Source organism: Lolium perenne, unplaced genomic scaffold (genome assembly GCF_019359855.2).
Source record: "Lolium perenne isolate Kyuss_39 unplaced genomic scaffold, Kyuss_2.0 unplaced35, whole genome shotgun sequence".
Lineage (NCBI taxonomy): Eukaryota > Viridiplantae > Streptophyta > Magnoliopsida > Poales > Poaceae > Lolium > Lolium perenne.
This window is the reverse complement of record NW_027248993.1, coordinates 20,711-45,018: the sequence shown is the minus strand read 5'-3', so window position 1 is coordinate 45,018 and position 24,308 is coordinate 20,711. Positions and strand designations below refer to the sequence as shown.

At 43.2% G+C, this 24,308-nt stretch overlaps 2 protein-coding genes across 2 annotated transcripts; one reads left to right on the top strand and one right to left on the bottom strand.

The window, feature by feature from the left end:
* Positions 1–17,383: 17,383 nt before the first annotated feature.
* Positions 17,384–18,610, bottom strand: LOC139834323 (cytochrome c oxidase subunit 3). The gene has a single exon (XM_071824806.1). The coding sequence runs from the start codon at positions 18,608–18,610 to the stop codon at positions 17,768–17,770; it is 843 nt and encodes a 280-aa protein (XP_071680907.1). The 3' UTR covers positions 17,384–17,767.
* Positions 18,611–21,219: 2,609 nt separating this feature from the next.
* LOC139834332 (DNA polymerase-like) lies at positions 21,220–22,311 on the top strand. Its single transcript, XM_071824815.1, has one exon. It carries the CDS (start codon positions 21,220–21,222, stop codon positions 22,309–22,311), a length of 1,092 nt encoding a protein of 363 aa, XP_071680916.1.
* The last annotated feature ends 1,997 nt before the right edge of the window (positions 22,312–24,308 follow it).

The window sequence follows — 24,308 nt, the reverse complement described above, 5'->3', positions numbered from 1 at the left end:
CATATCTGCATCGACATCATGGATTTGCAGTTCGGATACACAAAGCCAAACTATGTAGGAGTCGACCATACTAGAATCCAGCACCAGTTCATCACTTTGGTATGGCAATCTCAACCCCAACTATTCTCCTTACAAAGGATATGAGAGCATGGGTGGGATGCTTTGCAATCTGTACGCTCAGAGTGCTTATGGAAGTTGTGCCCATGTAGGAGGCGCTTACTAGTAGGTGTTCGCTGAAATGCAACCCCCTGCTTATGTGTATGGAGACAGTAGGAGTCAACCCTCAGTAAGAAGGCCAGATCAAGGTACAAGTCTTAGTGCCATTTCTGCTGGGCAGCAGGAACCTAAGCCAAAGAGGTAGTGAAGTTCATGCCAAAGGAATACTTGACCTTCCTTTCATTCGTTGCTTTGTCTCCACAAGTTGGTGTCACAGCATCACCGCTTCTAGATGTGGCTGGGCCTTTTCCTCAACGCATTCGAGAGCCAGTATATGATGCAGATGACGAAGAAGCTAGTGCCTATCCAAATGGATTCGCTGATGTGATCGATGCTTACCTATTAGGTGCAAGAGCAGCATGATGGTGGTAAAATGTAAATTACTTAAGATTCCAAGGCTCAGTTAAGTAAACTCCAAGCAGATTGGGAGGTCCAGAGCAAGAAAAGAGAGCTAGAGGCGCAGAGGAAGCGTGAGCAAGAAGAAGTAGCTTGAGCACTTTCTATACCATGCCTTTGACATAATTGAGGAAGTTGAGGTCAAGATAGACAAGGGCAGCCCAACAGTGAAGTGACCCCTTTTGATGGTGTGTTCAATTTGGCGAGTGAGAAGCTATCTGGAAATTGTGAAATATCAAGGAAAGCTTATAAAGTTAGGCCAGCAGCCCATAAATGATCTATTGGAATCATCCAATGGTGGTGAAAATGCATTTCAGCTATAGACTGGCTGATGCTGAACTTCTTGCCATGGAAGGAATCACAAAATGCATTACTGTAAGATGCTACTATCTCTTCGCCTAAATGTTCCTGATTCGAAGGCCCATCAAATTCAGCATTGGGAATAGCATGGCTCATTGGTTGATTCAGAACTGTGTTATGAAAATGGAAGGGTAGACAAGATATGCCTATTTCAAAGTTACTAGGTAAAGTAATGTAAGGGATAAGTAAAGTAAGAAGAGAAAGATAGTCAAAGTTTACATCTTGAAATCTACTCGCATGGGCCAAGTAAGTGCTTCTAAAAGGAGGCTAAAGCATAAAACAATAATGAAAACTATAGGCATGTTGGATCATCTATAGTCCTAGAACATGTAGGACCTGGAAAATGAATCCGAGCGAGCGCCAATTCCCTTATATCCTTTGAGTCCGAGCATACAAGTGGTTGTAATTCATATGACTTTCTTCCTGCCAGGCTTACTGGGCACTTCGTACCATCAAAGTGAAGAATCAAAGTGAGGTAACATCCCGCCCACGCTATCTCCAACAGCAGAGATCTTAAGGGAAAGACTGAGTTGAATATAGAAGTCAAAGTTTCGATTTAGTAAGCATCAGTCAGCTAAGCCTACCTTACTTACCATACTTTGTGCATTGGCAAATGTTGTTTAAAATGCTAGACCTGCGTTCTTAGAAATCTTCCCCGGTCTAGGCGGATTCGATCGATTACCTACAAAAGAACTAAGCTGTTGCTAGGCTCGTTAGCTCCAAATCTGAATCTTATACTCCTTCCGTCCAATCTGGCTCGTAAACTTGAACTACAAGTTCTGTAGCTCCCAAACACCTGCAAGAAGTAAGAAGTGGGCTCGCTTGTTTCATCTATGAAGAGTAGAGTAGCTATCTCGAGATGTCCATGCTGAGATTCAATGGTGGAGTTTGGAGCTTCGAACCTATACTGAGCTTTAGACGGATCTAGTTTTCAAGGCACGGGTTCAATTACTTTCCTTTGTTTGCTTCTCTGTAGTGGAGGTAGGTACTATCAACATCACTTATTTGTTACTCTGAGGTCGGAAGAAGGCAAACCAAGGGTTCCAATCCGGAGAAGGAATTGGTGCGTAGATATAGATCGTCATGGTTAGGCTCACTACTTATAACAGTGGTACGTGAAGACTGGTATGCGCAGATTGGACGAAGACAGTCGTCCGCAACAGACGGGTGTTTCCAATTCAAGTCACTACTAATGGAGCGAGAGGAATTTGAATAATTTGAAAGAGAAGGCCACAGGGAGTGATCACGAGTGCACTTTCGGGCTTCTGGACCTGGAGTTACGGACATGTCCAGATGACGGTATGTTGTTATGCAGGCGTATCCATCTTCCTTCATCACCACCTCTCTCTCCCGCACCCCACGACGATGAAAAATGTCCACAAGGAAACTGTAGTCGCCGCCCACGCTGAACGTCTGGTGACTCGCACCGTCGAGCTCAGGAAACTGTACGCGCCTGCTGCGAGCGGAAAATGATTCAGAAGCGGCAATGCGCAAGGCCACCAATCTGCACGCCGATCCACACCTGCTCCGCCAGACAGTGCCGAAGGTAAACGCTCTTACTCGTTGCGCACCGGCAGCACGTCGTAGGCCCCTGCACTACGCTAAAACGATGTTTCAATTGCCAGGCAGGGAAGCCGTCAGTTCTGTGCCGCATACGCCAAGTATCATATATCTTCCATTCAAAGATACTGTCCAGCAGCAACAACCAGGTGTGTCCCGTGCGTTATCTTACATCCTTTCGTAGTCCCGCGCGCTTACTTTTGTCCATCTTTTCATGGTTCTGAGCTTGATCTAGAAATTCACTAACTCGACCTATCCCTTTCCTATAAAACATCGTATGGTAAGATAAGGACAAGGCTGGCTCACTTGGAAAGGCAGATGAGGCTCTGATACCTACTTTATACTTATAACGAGCATATGCCTTCCACAGAGAGTGCGGAGAGTTGAGAATAACCGCGTCTGCGGCTTCCCTATAACGAAAGTCCAGTGCCTTCTAAACAGAAGAAGCGGAACATGGTGAAAATCTTAGTCTTGTGAATAATTTCTATATTGGGCCATGCCCTTGATAAACTAACTCTTAGGATTTGGTCTGGTAACCAAATACCTTATTGGGGATGTCTGGGCAGTGACAGTACTTAATGATATGGGAGTCTAATCTCATAAATGTAACAAAAAAACGTTATCTTCACGAGAAAAACGGAATAAACCCCCGTCTTATGTGCGCCTAAAGTACACAATACTTAGGAAACAGGATCGCCATAGCGCCCCTTCTTAACTAATACCCTCTCTTCTTGTTTGTTGGTCAGCGCAAAAAGCAGTAATTCGAAGTTCTTGTAATGACAAGTCTCCTCGGCAGGCACCCCAACCACCTTAGGTGGAAAGCCTAAGGAGACCCCTCGAGGAAGCAGATCGAATTCAATCAAGTGTGACTATTTATTTCCCCTTCCTGCGTGCGGGTAGTGAGGTATCCATGATTTAGGATATCTAAGCCCTACATACAAGTTTTAATAAAGTGCTCGCTTCTAGACGATTGACGGGTTGGGGCATTGCCGGTGCAGGTTTGGTCGCCAGAGATTATCGAGGGAAGTTCATTGCTGCGGCATGCAGGAAGTACAGCAACATCAGAGATCCTTTTACAATTGAGCTTATTGCGTGCCGTGATACTGTCCTGTTTGCCAAGGATAGGGGCTCCGGGTGAAAGTGCAGATGGAAACTGATTGCCAGATGGTTCAATCCCTGTGGCAGGATAGGCAGGGACAGCGAGCTGAAGGGATCCAGTTGTTGCGCTCGATGCAGGTTCTGTTTCAGAAGTTCAGTAACCATCTGTCGTTCCTTGAGCCATAGATCCAAATCAGGAACAGAGCAATTGACCGGTCCCCATTGACGAGGTTCATGGCCATACAAGATCACAAAAGGAGAGTTCTTGATTGCCGAATGGTGGTGTTATACCAGTACTCAGCGAGAGATAACCATTGGCTCCACTTGTGAGGATGAGCGTGAACTCTCTCTAGCTAAGGCGTTGGAAGCAGGCATTAAGTCAGCACCGGAAGATGTTTCATAAAATTCCCGCTCCTTATAGAGCTCGTGTGAAACTCAGAACCATACTGATCCGATCTTGCGCAGATAGGTAGGGACGATTCATCCAGTAACCATGCCTAAAATCATAAGCTGACCCATTACTTCTGTAGGTGCCTCAATTCTTCCCATTTTCCTACTTATATAACTCTTTGGGGTCCATACCGCACTTGGGGACGGGATATGATTGCTTTCTTAAACAAACCTTTTAGAGCGTTGTCATCTTACCAGCACAGGACTCAATAGTAAGGACTGTCACTGCATTGATATCGCTCATGGATCGTGTTATACTTGGGAAGATCCGGCCCAAGGGGAAGTCTGTTATCCACAACCCAACCTTAGATGAGGGAGAAGTTAACGCTTGATCTTCGACCCAAGACAATGGAAGGGAGCTAAAGCCTTCTTCCTTTTTCAAATTCGTTTATGTGGAACGATAGCTCAAAACAGCATTCCATACAAACGTAAGACACTTTTAGAAGGTTTGGACCTCGCGCGGAAAGGGATGTGACCTTGTTACCCATGTTTCACCTCATCTTGTTTTATTTTAGGTGGGATCTGGATCTCTTAGACGATTTGAGCCTTCTTCTCATTTTGGATACCTTTCTTCTACAATCACTTAAAAATGGAGCTACCGTCACCGCTATGTTCTCGGGACAAGATAAGATCTCGAGTAAGATTTCTCATGAGGATCAGTGTGGCAAGGATCGGTCTAGGTTTGAGGCGTTTCGCCTAAGAGAGCCATTGAATCTCAGCATGGCCAGAGCGAACTAGAGGAGCACGCCCCACCCGTATCTATAACGCACCATTGAGTTCGGTATAACCATGCCAGGGCGGGCAGACAAAGCGTGCAGTGCCAACTTGCTACTAGGTCAGGGACCTAGCTGACAGAACGGAACTGAATCGAAGACTACCAGTTTCCTCTTGTCGACTGGATTGTTATCCATAAGGAGTCGGTCACTCGTGTCCCCTCGCTTTTATGGATCTGTGGGGTCCAAAGATACCATGGGCAGCACCTGGATACGATTCCAACTACAAACTAATGCATAGCGTAGGTCTCCTGCGTGCCTCTAAAAAGGCCGGTTTTCGTGGTCAATAAAATCACAATATCTATCTCTCATAGCCATGAAAGTAGTCATTTTTCATTCTTCATCTGAGAAGTCAAGGAAAGAAGAGTTCGTTTTAAAAGTCAGTAAATTCCTTTGGATTGGACGGTGATTTAGGATTCTTCGGATGGCATAGTTTCTTCTAGTATGATGGACAAGATGATAGCTTGTAAGAAAATCATCCACTAATCTCTTGATACCTGTTTCCATTTCTCGGGAGAGGGGAGAGGCATGCTATGAGCAATAAGAAAAGCGGAATGTAATGTACCTAGTTCGCCACACAAGACAAGATAGGCCCTCAACCATGAATTCGATTTCTTAGTATTAGTAATGAAATGATCCACAGTCGATGATTTTCGATCTTAGTGAAAAGCACAACAATGAGGACCACCGCTTTACCTTACCAACAGGAACTCCCTTCCCTTGTTTACCAACTGGAACTCGCTTGAAACCAGTTACTTTATCAAAATAGGGAATATTAGCATCTTGTTTAGGAGACAGATTGCCTTACTGCTTGCAGCTCAATAAATGAGCGGACACCCAATAGGGGACATGGTCATGTGATTGTGGAGATTAAGCATCTAGTTCAGCTCCTTGGAAAGGTAACATTCTAGTATGGATCAGAATAGGGTGGCTCATGAGCTCTAGCAATTGGGCACACGTGTTGTGTCGAAGTCTAGCTGGCTTAGGTCCCACCTCTATCACTTTCCTTTTCGTCCCTCATAGCTTTCATTTTATGATTCCCTTTACCTTTTTGATATTAATTCCATGTCACCCTTATTTATAGGTAATAGGAATGAAAGAAGAAACAAAGAATTTTCATACGGCCATTAGGAAAGGAAAATGAACCGCAGCTATTGAGGCATAGCTAAACGAGAAGTAGATAGATTGGATAAACAGCGTATAATGATAGACGCTTCTTCGGCACACATGGAGACATACCTCCCGTAGCTGACCCCTGAATTCAAGGATACTGCCGGCTTTGTTACTAACTGATAGAAACCCCTTAATACAACGTTTTTCAAAAATGTCATAAGGTAGGTAGACCCGGTCTTGCGCTCGTCCGGTTAAGTGGCACATTGTGCTAAGTGCTCGAACCGTTGGCTGATCTCAGCTGTATCGCCTCATACAAATTAGTTAAGCGAGAAAACAAACGGCTACATAGGAGCTCTATGGTGGACCACCAGCAGGAAGATCGAATGGCTTAGCGCATCCTGCGCCTACTGGACCTGACTTCGTAGGATACTCTGATAGACTAGTCGAATGGCAATGGCCTAGTGGTTGTATCTGCTTGCCGATTCCTATTAAGAATACGAGAGTGACAAATGAGATGGAGATCTTGGCTATCATCAAACCATCCTCCCTCCGCTTATCTCTTTCCTTTCTATATGATAAGTCTACTCGCGCCTCAAGGGCCGGTCATTTACGCTCTCCACTGCATGAACAGCACTCCCAACTAGATCTGTACGGCTTCCGTTGTCTCCTCCATTTCCTTAAACAAATCATCACTCACTTTGTTTTTATAGGTTACTAGGTACAGATCATCATCTAGATGAGTTGAATCAATAAATCCATCCTGAGAAAGGGCCATTTTGTGAGATTCTTCTCTGCTGACTATAACACACGTAGTGCTTTCCGGCGATATACCAAAACGGCCATAAAGACTGTTCATAGTTGTTTTGTGAATGAAAGCCATTGCTTTATCCCCTTTCTCCTTTGCCTCAAGCCTCCTTTGGTATAGATCGTGTACAAAATCGTAGAATGGTGATTTCATTCTATCAAACTGCCAGCCACGGAGTGGGACGACCAAGTACCCATGTTCTTCTGCAAATTTTAGCTCCTCAGAGAAATAGACACCTACAAACTTACCTGTAGGGAATACCAAAGTACCATCACCACTCCTTTTAAAAGGTAGAAAAGGACGCTGAATATCTTCCGGACATGTTATAAACGCTTGAAAGAAACCAAACAAGTTCTCCAACAACGGTATCTCCGAACTCAACGGCTCCCACGATTCGGAGCGATAGCGAATTCATACGAGGACTACGAAGCGAATAATTGCATTCCTTCCTGGAGGTTTTAGTCGAGCGCACGCTTTCCTCGGTTTCGAATCAAGGGTTTTTAACAAAGATAGATCCTCGGTAACGGCAAAGGGGATAGCCTTGCTTTTGAACATTCATGTGCATATATTTTCATTAGATGTGCAATCGAAATCAGTAGGAGAGAAACTTTCATCCCTATATTTCCACTGAAATGGAATTAGCGATACCTTTGCTTTTAGTTTGAATTCATGAATCCTGTTTCTAGTGGCGAGTAACTACTACGAAAGGTACGGAAAACGGGAAAGGCAAAGCACAGGAAAGAAGAATATATTCAATAATGTCATCCTTGTTTCGGTACCGGATTCAACTTCTCAACTGAGGCTTCTGCTCGTAACGTCACTCACTGGATCAAATCAAAGGGCTCGGTTTCTGCTCCTCGGCAAAGTCAATTCAATAGGAATCCGAATCCTAAAATCTCAGGACGTAAACACCTGTCTGATCCGCGTAAGTATGAACGCTGGTTTCTCCGAGCTGTTTCAACACCTCTAAGATCTCACCTATTCCTAACCCTTCAGTTCTGGGGTACTCCTGGCAGTAAGTGATAACACGTATGACACGCTGTGAACCCTCTGATAAGACAGCTATCCTTATATTATAATAGCTAAGCCATGGAATGATGGCGCCGCTTAATACTAAAAACAGTCACAACCATCGGTTCGGATAAATAGGTTTTCTTAGCGTGATACCCGAAAGAAATGCGTCCTTCATTGCTGTAAAAGACGTGTGTGACTATAAGCAACCTGCTCCTACTAACTTCTTGTTACATAGTTCTCCTACATCCCTGTTTACAGCTTTCAAGTCTTGTTCCTCAATCTACTTCCAGCATCCTGTTTCTCCAACTACAGGTACGAGGGACGCCAACCGCTTTCTTTGCTTTATCAAACAACTCCTCAACCTGTTTATAGCTTCCTCCCAGCTACAACCTGCTTCTTGCACCCGATCCCCGAGTCCTACTTCCTTTTTCCCATTAACAAAACCCTTTTTCTTCTTGTTCTTTGTCATAACGCCTATTCCGGGGCGAGTACTACTTTTTTTTACAAAATGAATTTACAAGCAGATGATTTTCCGACCCTGACTACCAATTCCCCGACTACCTCTCTGGCTTATCAATCTAGCAAGCATAGGAAATCCTATTTCGGTAATCTTACCAAACAAGCAACGGATTGAGCAACTAGCGCGAAAGCCGTTGCGCGTTAGCGCATCCGTTTTCTTGCTTGGATTCAAAAAGAAAAGGAAGGTTGATTGGAACTGAAAAGAACAAACAGGCAGGCATGCTTTCAATCTGTTGGCTAGAATTTGAGAAATGCACTTGTCAAGAGTACTCTAACAATCGACGTCTCCCATCTTCTCAGGATTAAGCACTTATCTATTATGGAAATTGTCCGCTATCTGCACCTTACTCTTACTTTACTATTACGGATTTGGAAGTGGGAAAGCCAACCTGGGCTTTTAAAGATCACTCTTGCCCGTTCCGTTCATAATTGCTTAAAAGGAGAAGTCCAAATAGTGGCTGCGGAAAAGTCAATTCTATCATTTTTAGAAAGTTCGAGAAAGGTCATGCACGAAAAGAAAGAATCAAGGAAAGAACTGACTTTGATACGAAAGAAAGACTGAATCTGACTATCCCAATTCAGGAAGACGGAAATTGCCGGTTGGGTTAGTCCAACCAAGAAAGAAATGGGATTCTTTGGGCATTGCTTGGGCCGACTTCAGTATGGCTATCTCTAAAGATCTATCACTGCACACTTGAGAGATCTCTGTCTCCAGCCAATCAAAGCGTCTATAGCAGCTCCGCCGCTTTCTTTTTATGAAGCGGCTTTCTCAATACGAAAGAAAAGGCCTAGCTTGCATACAAGTTTATGCAAATAGCATGACATTGGCTGTTGCTTGCCATATTGGACTGATGCAGCAAACAAAAAGGAAGACTAGTTTCAGCGAAGGCAGGATGTTTTCCAATGTGCCAGTTCCTTCCCAATCGTCACTCCAAAAAGTAGAGTCACCAACACGCCAGTCCCCTACGTAGTGGAGGATAGGCCGTTTCGGAAAGTGACCGATCCCTTTTTTTGCGGTGGAGACAGATTCTCTATGTATTCATAGTCCTGTGTTGCTTCAAGATAGATGGTTGGCTAAGCCATTAGGTTGGATTATTCCCAACTTTCTGCCATCCTTCCTTTTGCTTTGATTAGCTGTTGTCTTTGATCCTTGAGGTAGGCTGCTCTGAAACAGAAGCCAAGGGATGAAGTGATTGTGGTTGGCGTGCCAATTTCGAACATGGAAACTATCTAGGTGGAAGCTCTTTTAGACGACCTTGCGGGTCATCCAAACATTGAAATGAAGCTCTTAGAGCAGACAGTGAATAAAGCTATGAATGGGGGTAGCAGGCCGAGGCATAATGCCGTTCATTTCTTCTTTTGTTTCGCAAACTTCTCCATCCGAGTTCAGCAATGTCCCAATCCTGTTTTGCCTTCGCCTGCTTGGTTCCTGGTACATGAGCGGTGAGTCCACTCTTACCCCAATGAATGAGTTACCACGCTCTTAACTATCTGTAGAAGTGTGAAGTACTACTGTTTCATTTATGGAACCAACTGCTTTCGCACCGGGGGAACAAGATGGTGGTGAACAAGGAAGAGTTCTCAATGAAAATGACAAGAAGGTTTCGTCAAGTTCGATTTTGTGTTAGTATATAACATATATCAATGGCTTTCTCTCTGCCTCTGCCTACTATAAGAAATGAAAGTTGGCATGCGGATACAGGAACTGTAAAAAAGAATCTCATGGCAGATAGGAAAATCGGTGCATATTATCTTAGATAAAGAAACGTTGACTTGGTGGAAGAAGGATCCCGCTTGAATCGACTATTTGGTCTAATGGTTCGCTTGCTTTATGATAGCTAAGACCTACAATAGAGGAAGAATTGAGCAACCAATCCAGTCGGCGTACTCGAAAGCAGGTTCCACGCACTTCTTGCTTCCCTTAACTAAATAGTGCATCGATTCCTCTAGACAGGAAAACCAAATGAAAAGGATTTCAGCCAGCATGCTTTGAAATAGTAACCTCAGTAGGAAATGCAGTATTCTACTTATTTATACCTACGCAGTTGTCTTATGACCCGGGCTCACTCTACCAACCATTCGAACCGTGATGAATATTTCCCTTCCTCACTCGCGGAATGGCGAACAAAGGAAGAGTTACACTGAAATTACGCTAGGAAGGAGGATGAACCTATCACAAGACCTGTCTGCGACTCCCAAAGGGGATGTTGGACAATAGAAAGACAAAGAAGTTGGACAATAACGAAAGAGCAGCGTAGGGCTATACCTGGCAATTCAGCTTTCAAAGAAATGGAGTACTAACACGTCGACTCAAAGCATCAGCTACTTGATTTGTGGCTCCTGATTTGTAGACAATGAGATAGTTGAATCTCTCCAAATAAGCTTCCCATCTTGCCAGCATGCGATCGACATGTTGATGATCTTTGAAATGCTTCAAGGCTTGATGGTTAGTATAGACAAGAAACTCCTTAGGCAGCAAATAAACCTCCCATGTTTTCAAAGCTCTGAATACAGCATACAACTCTTGCTGATATGTACTCCATTTCTTCCTTGCATCACTTAGCTTCTCACTGAAGAAAGCAATAGGCTTCCGTTCCTGAGATAGGACAGCACCAATGCCAACTCCACTTGCATCACATTCAAGTTCGAAAGTCTTGTCAAAGTTCGGCAACACCAAAAACCAAAATCTGATAGATGCACTTTGATCTTCTTGAAACTAGCTTCAGCATGTGGACTCCAGTGAAACTTGCCTTTCTTCAAGCATTCTGTGATAGGCGCCATGTGCCGTACTGAAGTTCTTCACAAAACGCCTATAGAATGTAGCAAGACCATGAAAGCTTCTCACTTCTGAAATGGTCTTCGGTGTTGGCCATTCTCTGATAGCAGCAACTTTGGATTCATTCGATAGTGAGGCAAATTAGGAAGACTAGCACAAGGAATTAGATCAATTCGGTGCTGAATATCCCTCATGGGTGGCAATTGTTGAGGCTCTCCCAATATACATTGAAATGCAGATAGAAGTCCTTGCATCTCTGCTGGAACCTCAATAGAAGCGAGATAAACTCCCTTGACTACAAGTACAGCACATGACATAGATTCCCTCACATCTTCAACAAAATCACTTGGGTTGGAAATAACAGCAAACATGGTCTTATCCTCCACTTTAGAAATAGGCTTCTCCATGCTCTTTAAAAGAATAACAATCTGGAGATTGTTCCATATAAAGGAATAAGAGGATTCCAGACTACAGTGTGTAGCATCAACATCATATTGCCAAGGCCTCCCAAGAAGAATATGGCTGGCATCCATATCAACAACATCGCACAACACATTTGAGCGATAGTTTTTACCCAATGAAAGAGACACATAGCACTTCACGGTAATCCTCATGCTTACTCCCTTCTTGATCCAGCCAATAGTGTAAGGATTCGGGTGAGGATGTGTCTCAAGCTTCAAATGCTCCACAAGCTTTTGAGAAACCAAATTCTCACAGCTGCAGTTGTCGACCACCAATTTGCATACCTTGCCATTAACAGTGCACTTGCTCTCAAAGATTTTCTTTCTTTGTGTATCTTCAGGCTGTATTGGAGAGCACAGGAGCCGCTGAATTACACACACAACCTCTTCGCCTTCTTCTTCGCAGAATTCTTGTTCACGAGTCATTCAGATTCTTCTCTTCCAATGCTTCCTCACTGCTTGATTCTTGGTGAAAGGTGTTAACAAACTTGATCTTTGGACAGCTGCTGGATATATGTCCTTCTTCACCACACTTGTAACACTTGATGGTTCTGGAGGACGGCTTCTCTCCCCCCTTGGGCACTGTTTGCTTCGCCTCTGTTTTCTTCGCTTTAGGCGGGGCATATTTATCTTCTACCTTGCTGGTTTGGTTCCTTAAAGTGTTCTCAGCTCGAGGAAAGGATGAAGAATCCCTTGGATTCTATTCTTCATTAGTCTCTCCACCTTCATAGCAAGAGATTGGGCTTGATCGATGGACCAAATTTGTTGCATCATCAACCGATCCAGGATAAGATCATTGAGCCCATTAAGGTACCTTGCAACTTGCTGGTCTTCAGTTTCAGCAAGATTACACCTCACTTGCAGCCTCAAAAACTCCTCTGTATACTCATCAACAGTTCGGCTTCCTTTCGTACAATTCTGGAACTGAATAAACAGCATTTGTTCATGTTCCGCAGGCGGAAATCTAGCCTTTAACAGTGCGATCATCTGCGGCCAACGATTTACACGTGGTTCTCCTTTCAACCTACGCTCCTCCTGATGGCGATGCCACCAAGCACCAGCTCCACCCTGAAGCTTAAATGCCACCAAAGGAACACAACGATCGATGTGACAGAAGGCTTGAAGTTAGATATTTAACAGTGCCGGGTTGAGTTGGTTGAGAAGCTGGAGTTGGTGCTCTTGAAGTTGAAGGAAGAACCCTTGTAACCACGCAAGCAGCTATTCCGACATCCATCAGGTTAGATAGAGCACCAGCTCTTCGTATGAATCGAATTAGGAATCTCTCGTCCAGATGTGGCATTTGACACCATTGATTCATTTCCTTTAAACAATATGGCATTCGAGGCTGGCTTCTTCTCAGAGGCCACTTTCACAAGGTAAAACTCACTTGAGTTATCAGTAATTTGGACTCAATAAAAGTATCCGACCAGGGGTCTTGGTCTAGCCATTAGAGATAGAGACTAAGTTGAGCCAAGCAAAGCTTTGCTAAGAAAGCAGTCTCATGTTTTGGATAATCAGTTGGTCTCAGGTAGCCTAATTCTCCTTTCGAACTACGGAATTCGGGTTGGATATGGTGATAAGCCAAGCCTAAAACTACCATCGCTTAACCCGGTGAAGAAGAGCTTCCAATCGAATATGCTTAACAAACCCAGCCGTCGGGCTACGAGTGGGGATTTCTAGGGAGATTCAAGCTGTGGCTCCGCTAGCTTTAGTCGGCATAAGAACAAAGAACAAAATGGGTCTCCTTAGCCTTTTGTTAGCTTCGGTGGCCTGGAGTCTTCTACGGGGCATCTCTTCTTTATAGATGAGAAGTCGATTCAGAACACGCAAGAAAAGGGTTGATGGAACCATGCAAAGAGTGCTCATTAACTCACTAGCGTCCCAATAAAATCATTCCAAAGTACTTCTCCATTTCGGAACAAGCTCTTGGTGAAAAAGACTGGCGTGTAGTCCGAAAAGCGCCTATGGAAGATCCACTATTTTCCTTCGCACCAAGTCAATCTCCATGCATATATTCTGCCAGTTCTCATTCAATCTCTTTTCATCCGGGAAGCTTCCCCGCAACTCCAACTACCGGAAACATTAGCTCGAACATTCGAGTTAGAGATGAAAAGGACCGCCCTTCAGCTAGAACCCTCCCTTAAAGAAATGCAATTGAGTCAGTGACCCTATGAGAGAGGAAGAGTTCCGTTGTGTCCAGTCATCGTCTATTCAACTCAAAGAACTTCTAGTTTGATTAGCATAAAGAAAGTGCCAGCTAGGCCAGCCATTAGTACCATAGCTTTCCCAAGAAGGATAGGAGATGGATCAGACTCTTCAGCGGGAAAGAATGCGATCAAAGGAGACCCTATGAATACTACTAGCCGTAGCTGTGGTTGTGGCCAAGAAGCAGGCAGGGAAGGAGATGTCCTTCTTTAAAGGAATTTCGTCAGGGATCTATTCCTTGAATCAATAAAGCAAAATAAAAGTCTGGCAGTGCGAGAGGCCAATATGACTATCTATATCAGTTCTTCGCCTTGGTCTACTCCATCATGTAGTGAGTCGAGGTCTGTCCCTAAGGAGAAAGACGAAGCAAAACCCCAACGATTAGATTATAGGGTTGGACCCTATTTTTTCAAGAAGGAGCATGAAGGTGCCGAAAATAGGGCTTTTATCACGTTTGAGAGTTGTTCCCTCTTATCTTAGGGCTGAAAGTCTTCGAGTATCGTCGTCCTTCTATTGATAGATTCAGGATTCGGATAGATTCAGAGAAGGCCAACTTATCTCGATCTGGTCATTCACCCGATATGGGAATACCTTTTAGGAAGGCAAGACTAGAAAAAAGTCCGATTGACCGAAGATGTGAAGAAATCGACTGCATTAGCCCTTCATAAGGGAATACCTGACTCAGTCAATTCTTTAGTTGACATCGAGACCAAGTCCCATTGACTCTCTTGGAGGAAGATCCGCCAAGGGGCGAAGCGGTCCAATTCAATGTTTTACTGTTACGCTAAGTCACTCTCCTGTTAGGAAATCGATCTAGCTGCTTATCCTATAGATAGAGAGTGTCGGCAATCACCTCCGCTATTTCAGCTGTTGTCGGCATAACAGCTTCGGTAGTATACCTACCTAAACAGATAATTCGTACCATGATTAGCAGACCCTTCTCAACTCTAGCGATTTCAAGCGGACCAGTCCATCCAATTCCCTAAACTTCAATCAACTCAAGAAGAAATCTGCCCCATTTGCCCGCAGATCATCTTAGTGAGCAGTCCCTTCTACTCTTATTGGAGCTAAAGAAAGCAGTTTATGTTTCAGAAATCATAGTGCTCGTTGCCAATCCATAACCAGATCGCTTACTAATCGCTTAACTCTTTGTTCATAACATTATACGTGTATCACTGGGATCGATCCGTTGTCAAAGAATTTCCTATGCCAAAGAGGGATTCGAGATTTCACCGCAGACTGGACCTACCTCCTGGGCCGGGCACTGAAATTTTCCTTATTCGATTCATAGGTCAATCCGGAATCAAGCGTAAAGGAAGTACAGTACACTTATTTGGATTCGTCGTGAAACAAAGCTATTGTCTGGTTTCTGGTCCTGGGTGGATTATTTCTTATCATATTGTGAGGCGGATCATAAGATTGCAAATTAGGCGGATCATAAGTAGATGCTATTTTACAAGGGTGGGCTTTAGCTGAGAATCAAAAGTACGATTCCCCAGAAACACATTCCCTTTCAAGCTGAGCTGAGACGTATCCGGCACCTTTACTTGGTCCAGTGCTGCCTCCGGCACTTCTTTCTCTTTCTTGTGCGAACAAACTAGAACCTGCCAGCCCAGCCCTATCTTCCGAATCAGAATGGACTAGTGATTTTGATCTATTGCCAGAGCCCTATTCTTATGATGGAAAGATCCGTGCTCACATAGCTGTCAGAAAGTTTTACTTGCATCTATTTCAACTAGACGTGAGGTCTCTCCACGGCAACAACGAGGAGGAGGAGATCCACATTTAGAGGGCGAGGGGTTCGAAACTCGGGGAGGTCACATATGGTTGTGGAAGAAGAGCTTGTACGGGCTCCGAGGTCAAAGAAATTCGACAAGTTCTTGGTCGATCGATACCTTTCCATCCCGGGTCAGAGCAATCCCTCGGCTAAAGGAAAGGAAGGACGGAGGTACTTTATAGGCTGCTTCAGTGTTTTGATAGAACTCAAGCGGTTGATATTGCTAAGGAAAACCATAAGAGTGAGGGATTGAATTTCCATGCAGGAGTATTGGCTTTGGCAAGCAAGTCAAGGAAAGAAGAGGAAATTAGAAGTTCCCTGAGTTTGATGGTACTAAGTTAGATGTCACAAATAGGAATTCATGGCCTACTGTATGCATGTATGTGCTAAAAGAAGATCAAAAACCGGGGAATCACTTAATAAAAAATGCTAACTATTGTTCAAAACTCAAAGTACCACAGAAGAAATAGAATGAAATGGTTAACTAAGAATGAGAGAGTGAAAAAGCGGAGTAATAAACAAGGAGTGGCTTGCTATTTATGATGACGAAGAGCTGGTACAAGCCACCCCCGCGATGAAAGCAATCTACATCTACATGATTCCAAGATGGTAAAAGATATAAAGTCAAAGTGCTATGGAACGCATGGTGAACAACCTGCGGGAGCACGGTAATCCCGACGAGTAGGATCTAGAGGAACTCAGGCAGAAGTACTGCCTCCTTGATTGGATCGCATGTCAACTGGCTTTTCAGAGACCTAAAAAGACGAAGCCCCTCTCCTCTCTCTGTAACTAGAGAGGTAGGCAAACCTGAGTTTAGAGCCACCTCGATTCGGGATGTCGGAACACCAACCGGATCGGAAACCTCATCCTAAACTTACTTCGGAATAGGTTCGAGAGCTTCCATTTCAATGTGTCTTTCCAAAAATCTTTGGTATGCCTTTTCCTGGTCAAAAGGTTTGTTTGGGAAAGCTTCTAAATCTAGGGTTCAATGTCCCCGAAAAACCCCCTGGGGCAGGATAGTAAAGAGCTGATTCTAGGGAAAGCTAGGATTTCACTTTTATCTCAGCCATCGAGTTGGAGTAGTTAACCTTCTATATGCCGTGGAAGAATACGCATAAGCATTAGTTCTTGCCCTTCCAGTGTAAGTGGCAGATCAAACTTTATCTAGTTCCACACATTGCCTTTTCCCTTATATGTCGTGGCAGGCGAGCTCCCTTCTGGTAAAAAGGATTTGAGTGGAAGGTTGAGCGCCCCTTAACGTTTAGAAGTATCCTTTTCAACGGTTAGAAACCTTTCTATTCTATGACGGCTAAGTCGAGGGCAGACACAACAGGTCACGAAGAGCTAGAGGATATAGAATTCCTATTTACCGGGAACGGAAGGAAACATTGGCTCTTCCGAGATCTTATGTAAGGAATACTATAAAAAGTAGAGCAAAAAGATCTAAAAAACTCTACAAGAAATGTCTTTCCCGCAGAAGACTCTAACTCCTCATAGCATTACGTCAATCTGCAAATATCGAATGATCCATTCAGCTTTGAAATCGGAGACAAGGAAAACTTCATAGAAGCGCCGCGGATCAATATAGAGATGCGAACCAATATCCTTTTCCTGGTGGGCTCTGAAGTACTCGTCTTTTGCGCAAGGCCTCGTGTCAAAAAACTTCCAACCACGTCCTCCTACCTCGCCCATTTGCGGAGATCATCTACATTTTGCTCCGTGTCGAGCTCCAGCCGGCCCAAACGTTTTCCTTCGGGAGGGCATAAAATCGCTTTCTTTCTGTAGGGAGGACGGATGATTCAAGTAAGGGCTGAGAGCCTACATATCACTGAGATGGGCCAAGGAAGAAAAAGCACCTACTGTTCGTTAATTGAAATTCTCTTTGCTTAGCGCCCTTGTGTTTCGAATAGAAAAGCACTGGAGATATCTGTGGAACTGTTGTTTTTCTTAGGGCAAGCTAGCAGAAAGAAGTAATCTATCTGGTCAGCCTGGCGAAGCATTTAGGCAAATGGTCCCCAGGGGAAGGATAAAAGAATCCTAGGTAAACAACAATGCTTTCCGATCGAAACACCCTTTTTTTCCTATGTTATGTCAATATTGATAGATAAAACTTCCATTTATTTGTTGAATAGACAGATTGGCCGAGAATACCATAGCTATACTTTAGAGTAAAACAAACAGAATAGCCCAGTTCTCTTTGTCTTCGAGCTTTTATTCCTCAATCCACTTATTCGTTCCCTTCTTTCATATACCTCCCCACCAATAGATAGAGACAAATGGGAATAACCGAACCACGTCTACAAAATGCCAGTACCATGCAGCTGCTTCAAAGCCAACGTGATGCTTCTTGGTCAGATGACCAAGATATTGGCGAATACCACATACGATCAAGAAAAGAGTACCTATAATCACATGAAAACCATGAAAGCCAGTTGCTAAGAAAAAGGTAGAACCATAAATACTATCCGAAATAGTGGAGGGTGCTTGGTAATATTCCATTCCTTGAAAGCCAGTGGATACTAGAGCCAGTGAAACGGTTGCTACTAAAGCGTAAACTGCTCGTTTTTCCTTCCCCGCGAGTATAGCATGATGAGCCCAAGTTACGGCAGCTCCGGATGAAGGGAGAATAGGGGTATTAAGAAGAGGGATTTCCCAAGGATCTAAAACCCCAATCCCTTTTGGGGGCCAAATACCTCCGATCTCTACCGTAGGTGCCAAAGAAGAATGAGAAGAAGCCCAAAAAAAAGCAAAAAGGAACATAACCTCCGAGACTATGAAGAGAATAGAACCATATCGAGGTCCTAATTGTACAGCTTTTGTATGATGCCCTTCCAACGTGGATTCACGTAGAACATCCCGCCACCATACGAACATGGTATAAAGGAGAAATATTAGGCCCAAACTGAGAAGTGTTGCACCCCCTTGAAATGAGTGCATGTACATCACACCTCCTACGGTGGTTGCCAAAGCTCCGAGTGAACCCGAAATAGGCCATGGACTTGGATCTACCAAATGATAAGAATGCCTCTGAGATTCAATCATAAACCACTTTGCCCCGGTTGTATGTAAACCCCCCTTCACCCCCATCCCCTAAAGTGGTAAAGAAGGAGGCTCTTCTTTGTCTCATTAGGACAAACAAATAGGAAGGGATAGTTCTTTCATTGCATTGATAGAAGTGATACTATCAAAAGATCTCTCTATTATTTAGAGAAAAGAGTTGGCGTGGGTTCTACCAACGAAACGCAGAAGTTTTTGATTGGTCTTTATCATTTTTTTTTTGATTGCACAATGATCCGCAGAAGCAAATAGCATTTCCTATTGATTTGTCCCCTGGACTAGACCTATGTAGATTCGGAATTATCCGTCGCTACGCTGTTCCCAAGGACTAGCAAAATCGAAATAGCGAAATTCTTGGGTCATCTCAATGGGTTCAGAAACCACACGTTTCTCTGGATCATCATAGCGTACTTCCACATATCCACTCAGAGGAAAGTCTTTTCGTAATGGATGACCCTCGAAACCATAATCTGTTGATATACGGCGTAAATCCGGATGATTGATGGAAGAAACACCAGACATATCCCATACTTCTCGCTCCCACCGGCCGGCTGATGGAAATGGACTGACTACCGGAGATATTCGTGTTACTTCGTCTGCACTTGTTTGTACACGAATGCGTGAGTTATACCGAGTACTCAGTAAATTATGGACAACTTCAAATCTGCGTTTTCGAGAGGGATGATCCACTCCGCAAATATCGATCGAAACTTGAACCCTTGTATAGGTATGCCATTTTAGAAAGCACAACAATGGAAATGGGTAGTCAGTATTGGTATAAGATCTATTCCCATGTTCCGATCTTTTCATTTTATGTACCCATTTCTTGGGTAAAATCTCCCAACTATATTGGAAAATGGATTGGTTATCCATAAATGAAAATAAAGAAAGCTTTATTTTGGTTCCGCTTCTTGCTCTAAGCAGAAAGACTTGTCGGAAATCGCCGGTTGGGTTGGTCCGACCAAGAAAGGCATGGGAGTGGAGAGGCAGAAGTGAAAGACTGGCTACCAATAAAGATCCCTCACTGCACACTTTATATAGTTATGTATCCAGGATCGGCTGCATGCTCTAGTGTTGAATCGGGTATAATAGAACCCAGGATGCTTGGTTACAATTCCGAATCCGCTAAACCATCGCTCGGGGAAAAGTATTATACAGAGCATTAGTACTTATTCTGATCCTTATAGTAGTTTATTTAAGTCGTATTCGTATCCTTACTGCGGTTTAGTAAGGGTAACAAATAAAAGTATGCAGGTTCCATTTTCTTGTTCCGAGACATATGATGATAGCATTGAGAATGGGGCATCTTCTGGTTTACTTTAAAATGAAGCGGGTAAGAAAACGACTTATAGTCCCCGAAAAGGATTGAAGATGATTAAAGATCACTTCTATCAGTCTTGGTATAGATTAGAAGATTTGATTGATCGAGAGTATTTCAAGGATCCACATCTGGGCTTGAGAATAGCTGGAGTGGATTTTCAAGAACCTTACCTCAGATGTCAGGAGACTACGATTATAGCTTTGGCCGTAATGAGACTACTCATTAAGTTTGTGTACAATACACGATTTAAATATGCCAAGTTTACTATTGGGTATAACATGATAAGCCCAAGAGGAGAACTTGTCTCCTTTATTATAGGTAATGCTATTCCATTGGAAGATTCAAGTGGGAATGCAGTGCCCAATATGAATGTCTATGCTATGATTGAGAAGCTAATAATTTGAAAAGCTGAAGAATACGATAATAAAAATTATAAGGGTGTATACATTCGAGTGTACCTGCTTGATAGACATGAAATCACTAACAATGATATCCCTAGCTCCGATGAAATTGCAAGCATAATTTGGAATCTAATAGAATCTGGCATAGGTAGTGGTGAACCACAATAACTTAAAGCTAGAGCTATGGGTAGGAATCGTAGAAAACACCCAGAGCGTATCACGGCTTTGAAGCAGAATAGAGTGAAATGTCTTCCATTCATAGTAGCCGATATAGAGACTGTTTTAGTAAATAATGCGCATGTACCTTATGCAGCTGGGTTCTTACTGGTTCATCCGGGGGATGATGTGGCCGCCATAGATGATCAAATAGACACATATTTTAGTGAGGAATACAATTATATATTACCTTCCTTTGAAGAAAGGAGTACAAAAATGTTGGTAGAATTTATAGAGCGTATAGCCCAACTGGTATCTAAACACAATGACGTGAAAACCGTTTACTTTCACAATTAATTTCTCACGATTCGATGGTATTCTCTTAATGAAGTTTTTATCATATGGTCGAGTACTCCATTAAACCTCTGATGAGGAACAATAAGCTTTACCAGTTATCTGTTTCTAGGATTACTCCATCTGGGCGGAATAAATTGTTGTTCCATCTACGAGATTCCTACACTCTACTCCCTAATAGTCTAGAAACATTGGCTAAGACTTTATGTCCGCACTTAGGTTCAAAAGGGTCAATAGTACATGACGAGGTTCAAGTGTCTTCTCTGAAGGATAATAGGGCCCAATTGTTGGATTATATGGAACAAGATATCCGTCTTTTAGCTGGTGTGATGCTTCGGGCTCAATAAATTTATTGGACAAAATACAATGTGGATATCGGGCAATGTTTGACATTGTCATCGCTAGCAATGAGAATATATCGAATGAATTATTACGATCAAAATGATAGCCCTATCTATATTCCAAGTAGTAACCAGGATGCATTCATTCGGCGTGGTTACTATGGAGGTCATGCTGATACGTACAAGCCATATGGTTCAAATATTTATTATTATGACGTCAACTCTTTATATCCATATGTAATGAAAACATTTGCTATGCCTGGTGGAAAACCTGTCTGGCATGGTAATTTTGAAGGCCTGGAATTGGATGATATGTTTGGGTTTATTGAGGCTTATGTTGTTTGTCCTACTACTATTACTCGCCCATTCTTGCCATACAAAAAGCAAAATAATACACTACTTTTCCCAACGGGGAAATTTGGGGGTGTATATTACAGCGAAGAGCTGAAGTATGCCCGCGATTTGGGTTACCAGATTATACCACTCAGGGGTTACTTGTTTGAGGAGATGATTAGTCCTTTCGAAAGCTTTGTGTCAGACCTCTTCGCCAGCAGACAAGAAGCTAAGAAAAGTGGTGACGATGCTATGGCATATGTTTACAAGATTCTCATGAACTCGCTATACGGTAGATTGGGTATAAATCCGGAAAGTACTATAACGGAGGTATGCAAAAAGGAACGATATGAGTATTTGATACAGAACTCCAATTTCATCTCAGGTGACATGCTAAGCGATCATTACTATATGGTCAGTTATAATAGCAAAACAGGACATGTTGACAACTCATCTGACTGGAATCTTCCTACTAACACAGCTGTTCAAATCTCAGCGGCTATTACAGCATGTGCTCGTATTCATATGTACCAATACATTAGCAGACCTGACTGTTACTACACAGATACAGACTCCGCTATTCTAGGAAATCCTCTTCCTGAAGATGAAATCTCATCTATGGAATTGGGTAAGTTAAAACAGGAGCACATTGTAAAGAATGCATACTTCTTAGCACCAAAAAGTTATACGTTACTTACACCCACTGGTGATATAATTATAAAGCACAAGGGTCTAGCTAAAGACTTGGTTGATTATGAATGGTTTGTCTCACAATACGCCGATCTGTCTCGAACTAAGCAGGGCACCGTGGTGTACAACTTCTGATTGTTTATCATACTTTCATTCCGGAAGATACCGATATGTCCATTGGGAATTAGGATAAAAGCATTTGAATGAAGAAGACGGGGCCTTTCCTTGGGTATTGATACGGTTGTCAACTAATTCATATGACGCCTTCGGCTCCTGGAATGCCTTCTCCCCACTTGAATGGATTATTTTTTACTTTTTCAATCGGAAGGCAGAGGTAAACTCCCCAACTCGATCAATGGGCGCTCATTGGTCTTCTTAAAACTCCCCAACAGGCGTAGCTGTCGATTGGGGGAGCCTCGAGCATCCAGTATATGACATTAAGATTCCCCAATGGAGTAGTCGAAAAATCAAACTAGCATGTAAGCGAAGCAAGAAAAAGGCTTTCTATTTAGCTTTTCCAGATCATTTTTCCTCAATCTGATACATAGCGGTCGGACCAACTCAACTAGAAGAGTCAGTCTTTTACTTAAGGTATGGCTGTGAGAAAGAATACCGATCCGATCAAGATGACCAAGAAATCTGGATGACCGAGAAATCCAATGCCATTGTTATAAATAAAATCGACCTAGAATGCATTTTCTTGGGTTTTGAGTCCTCCAATGGAACTCCGCCGGGGTCTCATCTGAGGGGAGGCAGGCCCTCGTTAAACGAATCCACCTTTCCCGAAGGGAGTAAAGCCTTTATTTTCCAGTTTATATCTAGAATGTATTAGTAATAAAGGGATAATCTATTTGATAAACAGGTTTCTAATTGGTATTCCTCTTTCCCCATGTCAGTAGCTTCTGTCTTATGATTCCCTTTCACAACCCATTCCAACAATCTATTCGTCGTAAGCCCTTCTAGCAGCAATCCAAACGTCCCTCCATCTGCATCTCCCTAACAGTCTCTGCACGTGGATCTCTTCTACTAGTGATTCAATTGGGGCCAATCCTGCCGCATCCACTTCCTTCCATCAATTAGTGGAATCCCCAAAAGCGGAAGAAGTTCTTTGCGCTAAATACCTTCTTTGCAAGCCGTGGTCCCACAACGGACCGAAATGGCCATCAGAAAGCAGATTCTTTTTATGATAGAAAAAGCCACTTTCTCGATTCAAGATCTCCGCTTCCGCTCCTTATTTGGATCATGTGCATTTTAGCCTTCTTTCTATTTCTAGTTCTAGACTCCTCTCAAACTAGCCTTTTTGAGGGCTTGCTCGTTCAAACGGAGATTGAATATTCATAGTCTCAAATGGGTTCTACCTCTAGGTTTCTTTACTCCACTTTCACTCTTCCAGAAGTGAGGCTAAGACGGAGGTTAAGACATAGGCTTGTCGGGCTCACTCACCTCCTACGCTTTGTTATAGCCCACGTAGGGCTGATACCCTTCATATCTATCCTATGACAGCTCGATATCGACGAATAATTTCAAGAAGACGGTCAATCTCCATAGGAGTCAGACGAGAACTCACAATAACAGGATATGTATTATCATATCCAATAAACTCATATCTCAAATGCTCAGGAAGAGGTTTCAGATCTACCTTAGGAGCTGCAGATGGTATAAGATCATAAGTAAGAGAAGCCTCCTGAGAAGAATCAATTAGAGCTACAGGAGATGGATCAATAGAAGTATGCTCATTATAAAGAATAGACTTCTCATCCTCCAATGCTGACACATCCTCTGAACTCAAATATGTCTCAGTAACACACTCATCAATCACATCAATGGTGAAACACTGGTCTGGACAGTGAGGAAGGTGAGTTGGATGCCTCATGTCAAATGATACTTTCTCCTCACCAAATTGAAGCGTGAGCTTAGCATCTTTCACATCGATGACAGCCCCTGCAGTAGCTAGAAAAGGTCTCCCCAAAATAATAGGCTCGCTCTTATCCTCCATCTCCAAGACAACAAAATCAACTGGAAATGCGAAGTTACCAACTATCACAGGGACATCAACCAAAATGCCTGCCGGATGGCGATAAGTGCGATCAGCAAGCTGGAGAGTCATGGTAGTCGGCCGTACATCACCCAAA

What these genes read in the sequence shown, in the direction of transcription:
- LOC139834323 (XM_071824806.1), bottom strand. Translation starts at nt 18,610, where the DNA reads ATGGGGGTGAAGGGGGGTTTACATACAACCGGGGCAAAGTGGTTTATG.
- LOC139834332 (XM_071824815.1), top strand. Translation starts at nt 21,220, where the DNA reads ATGAGAATATATCGAATGAATTATTACGATCAAAATGATAGCCCTATC.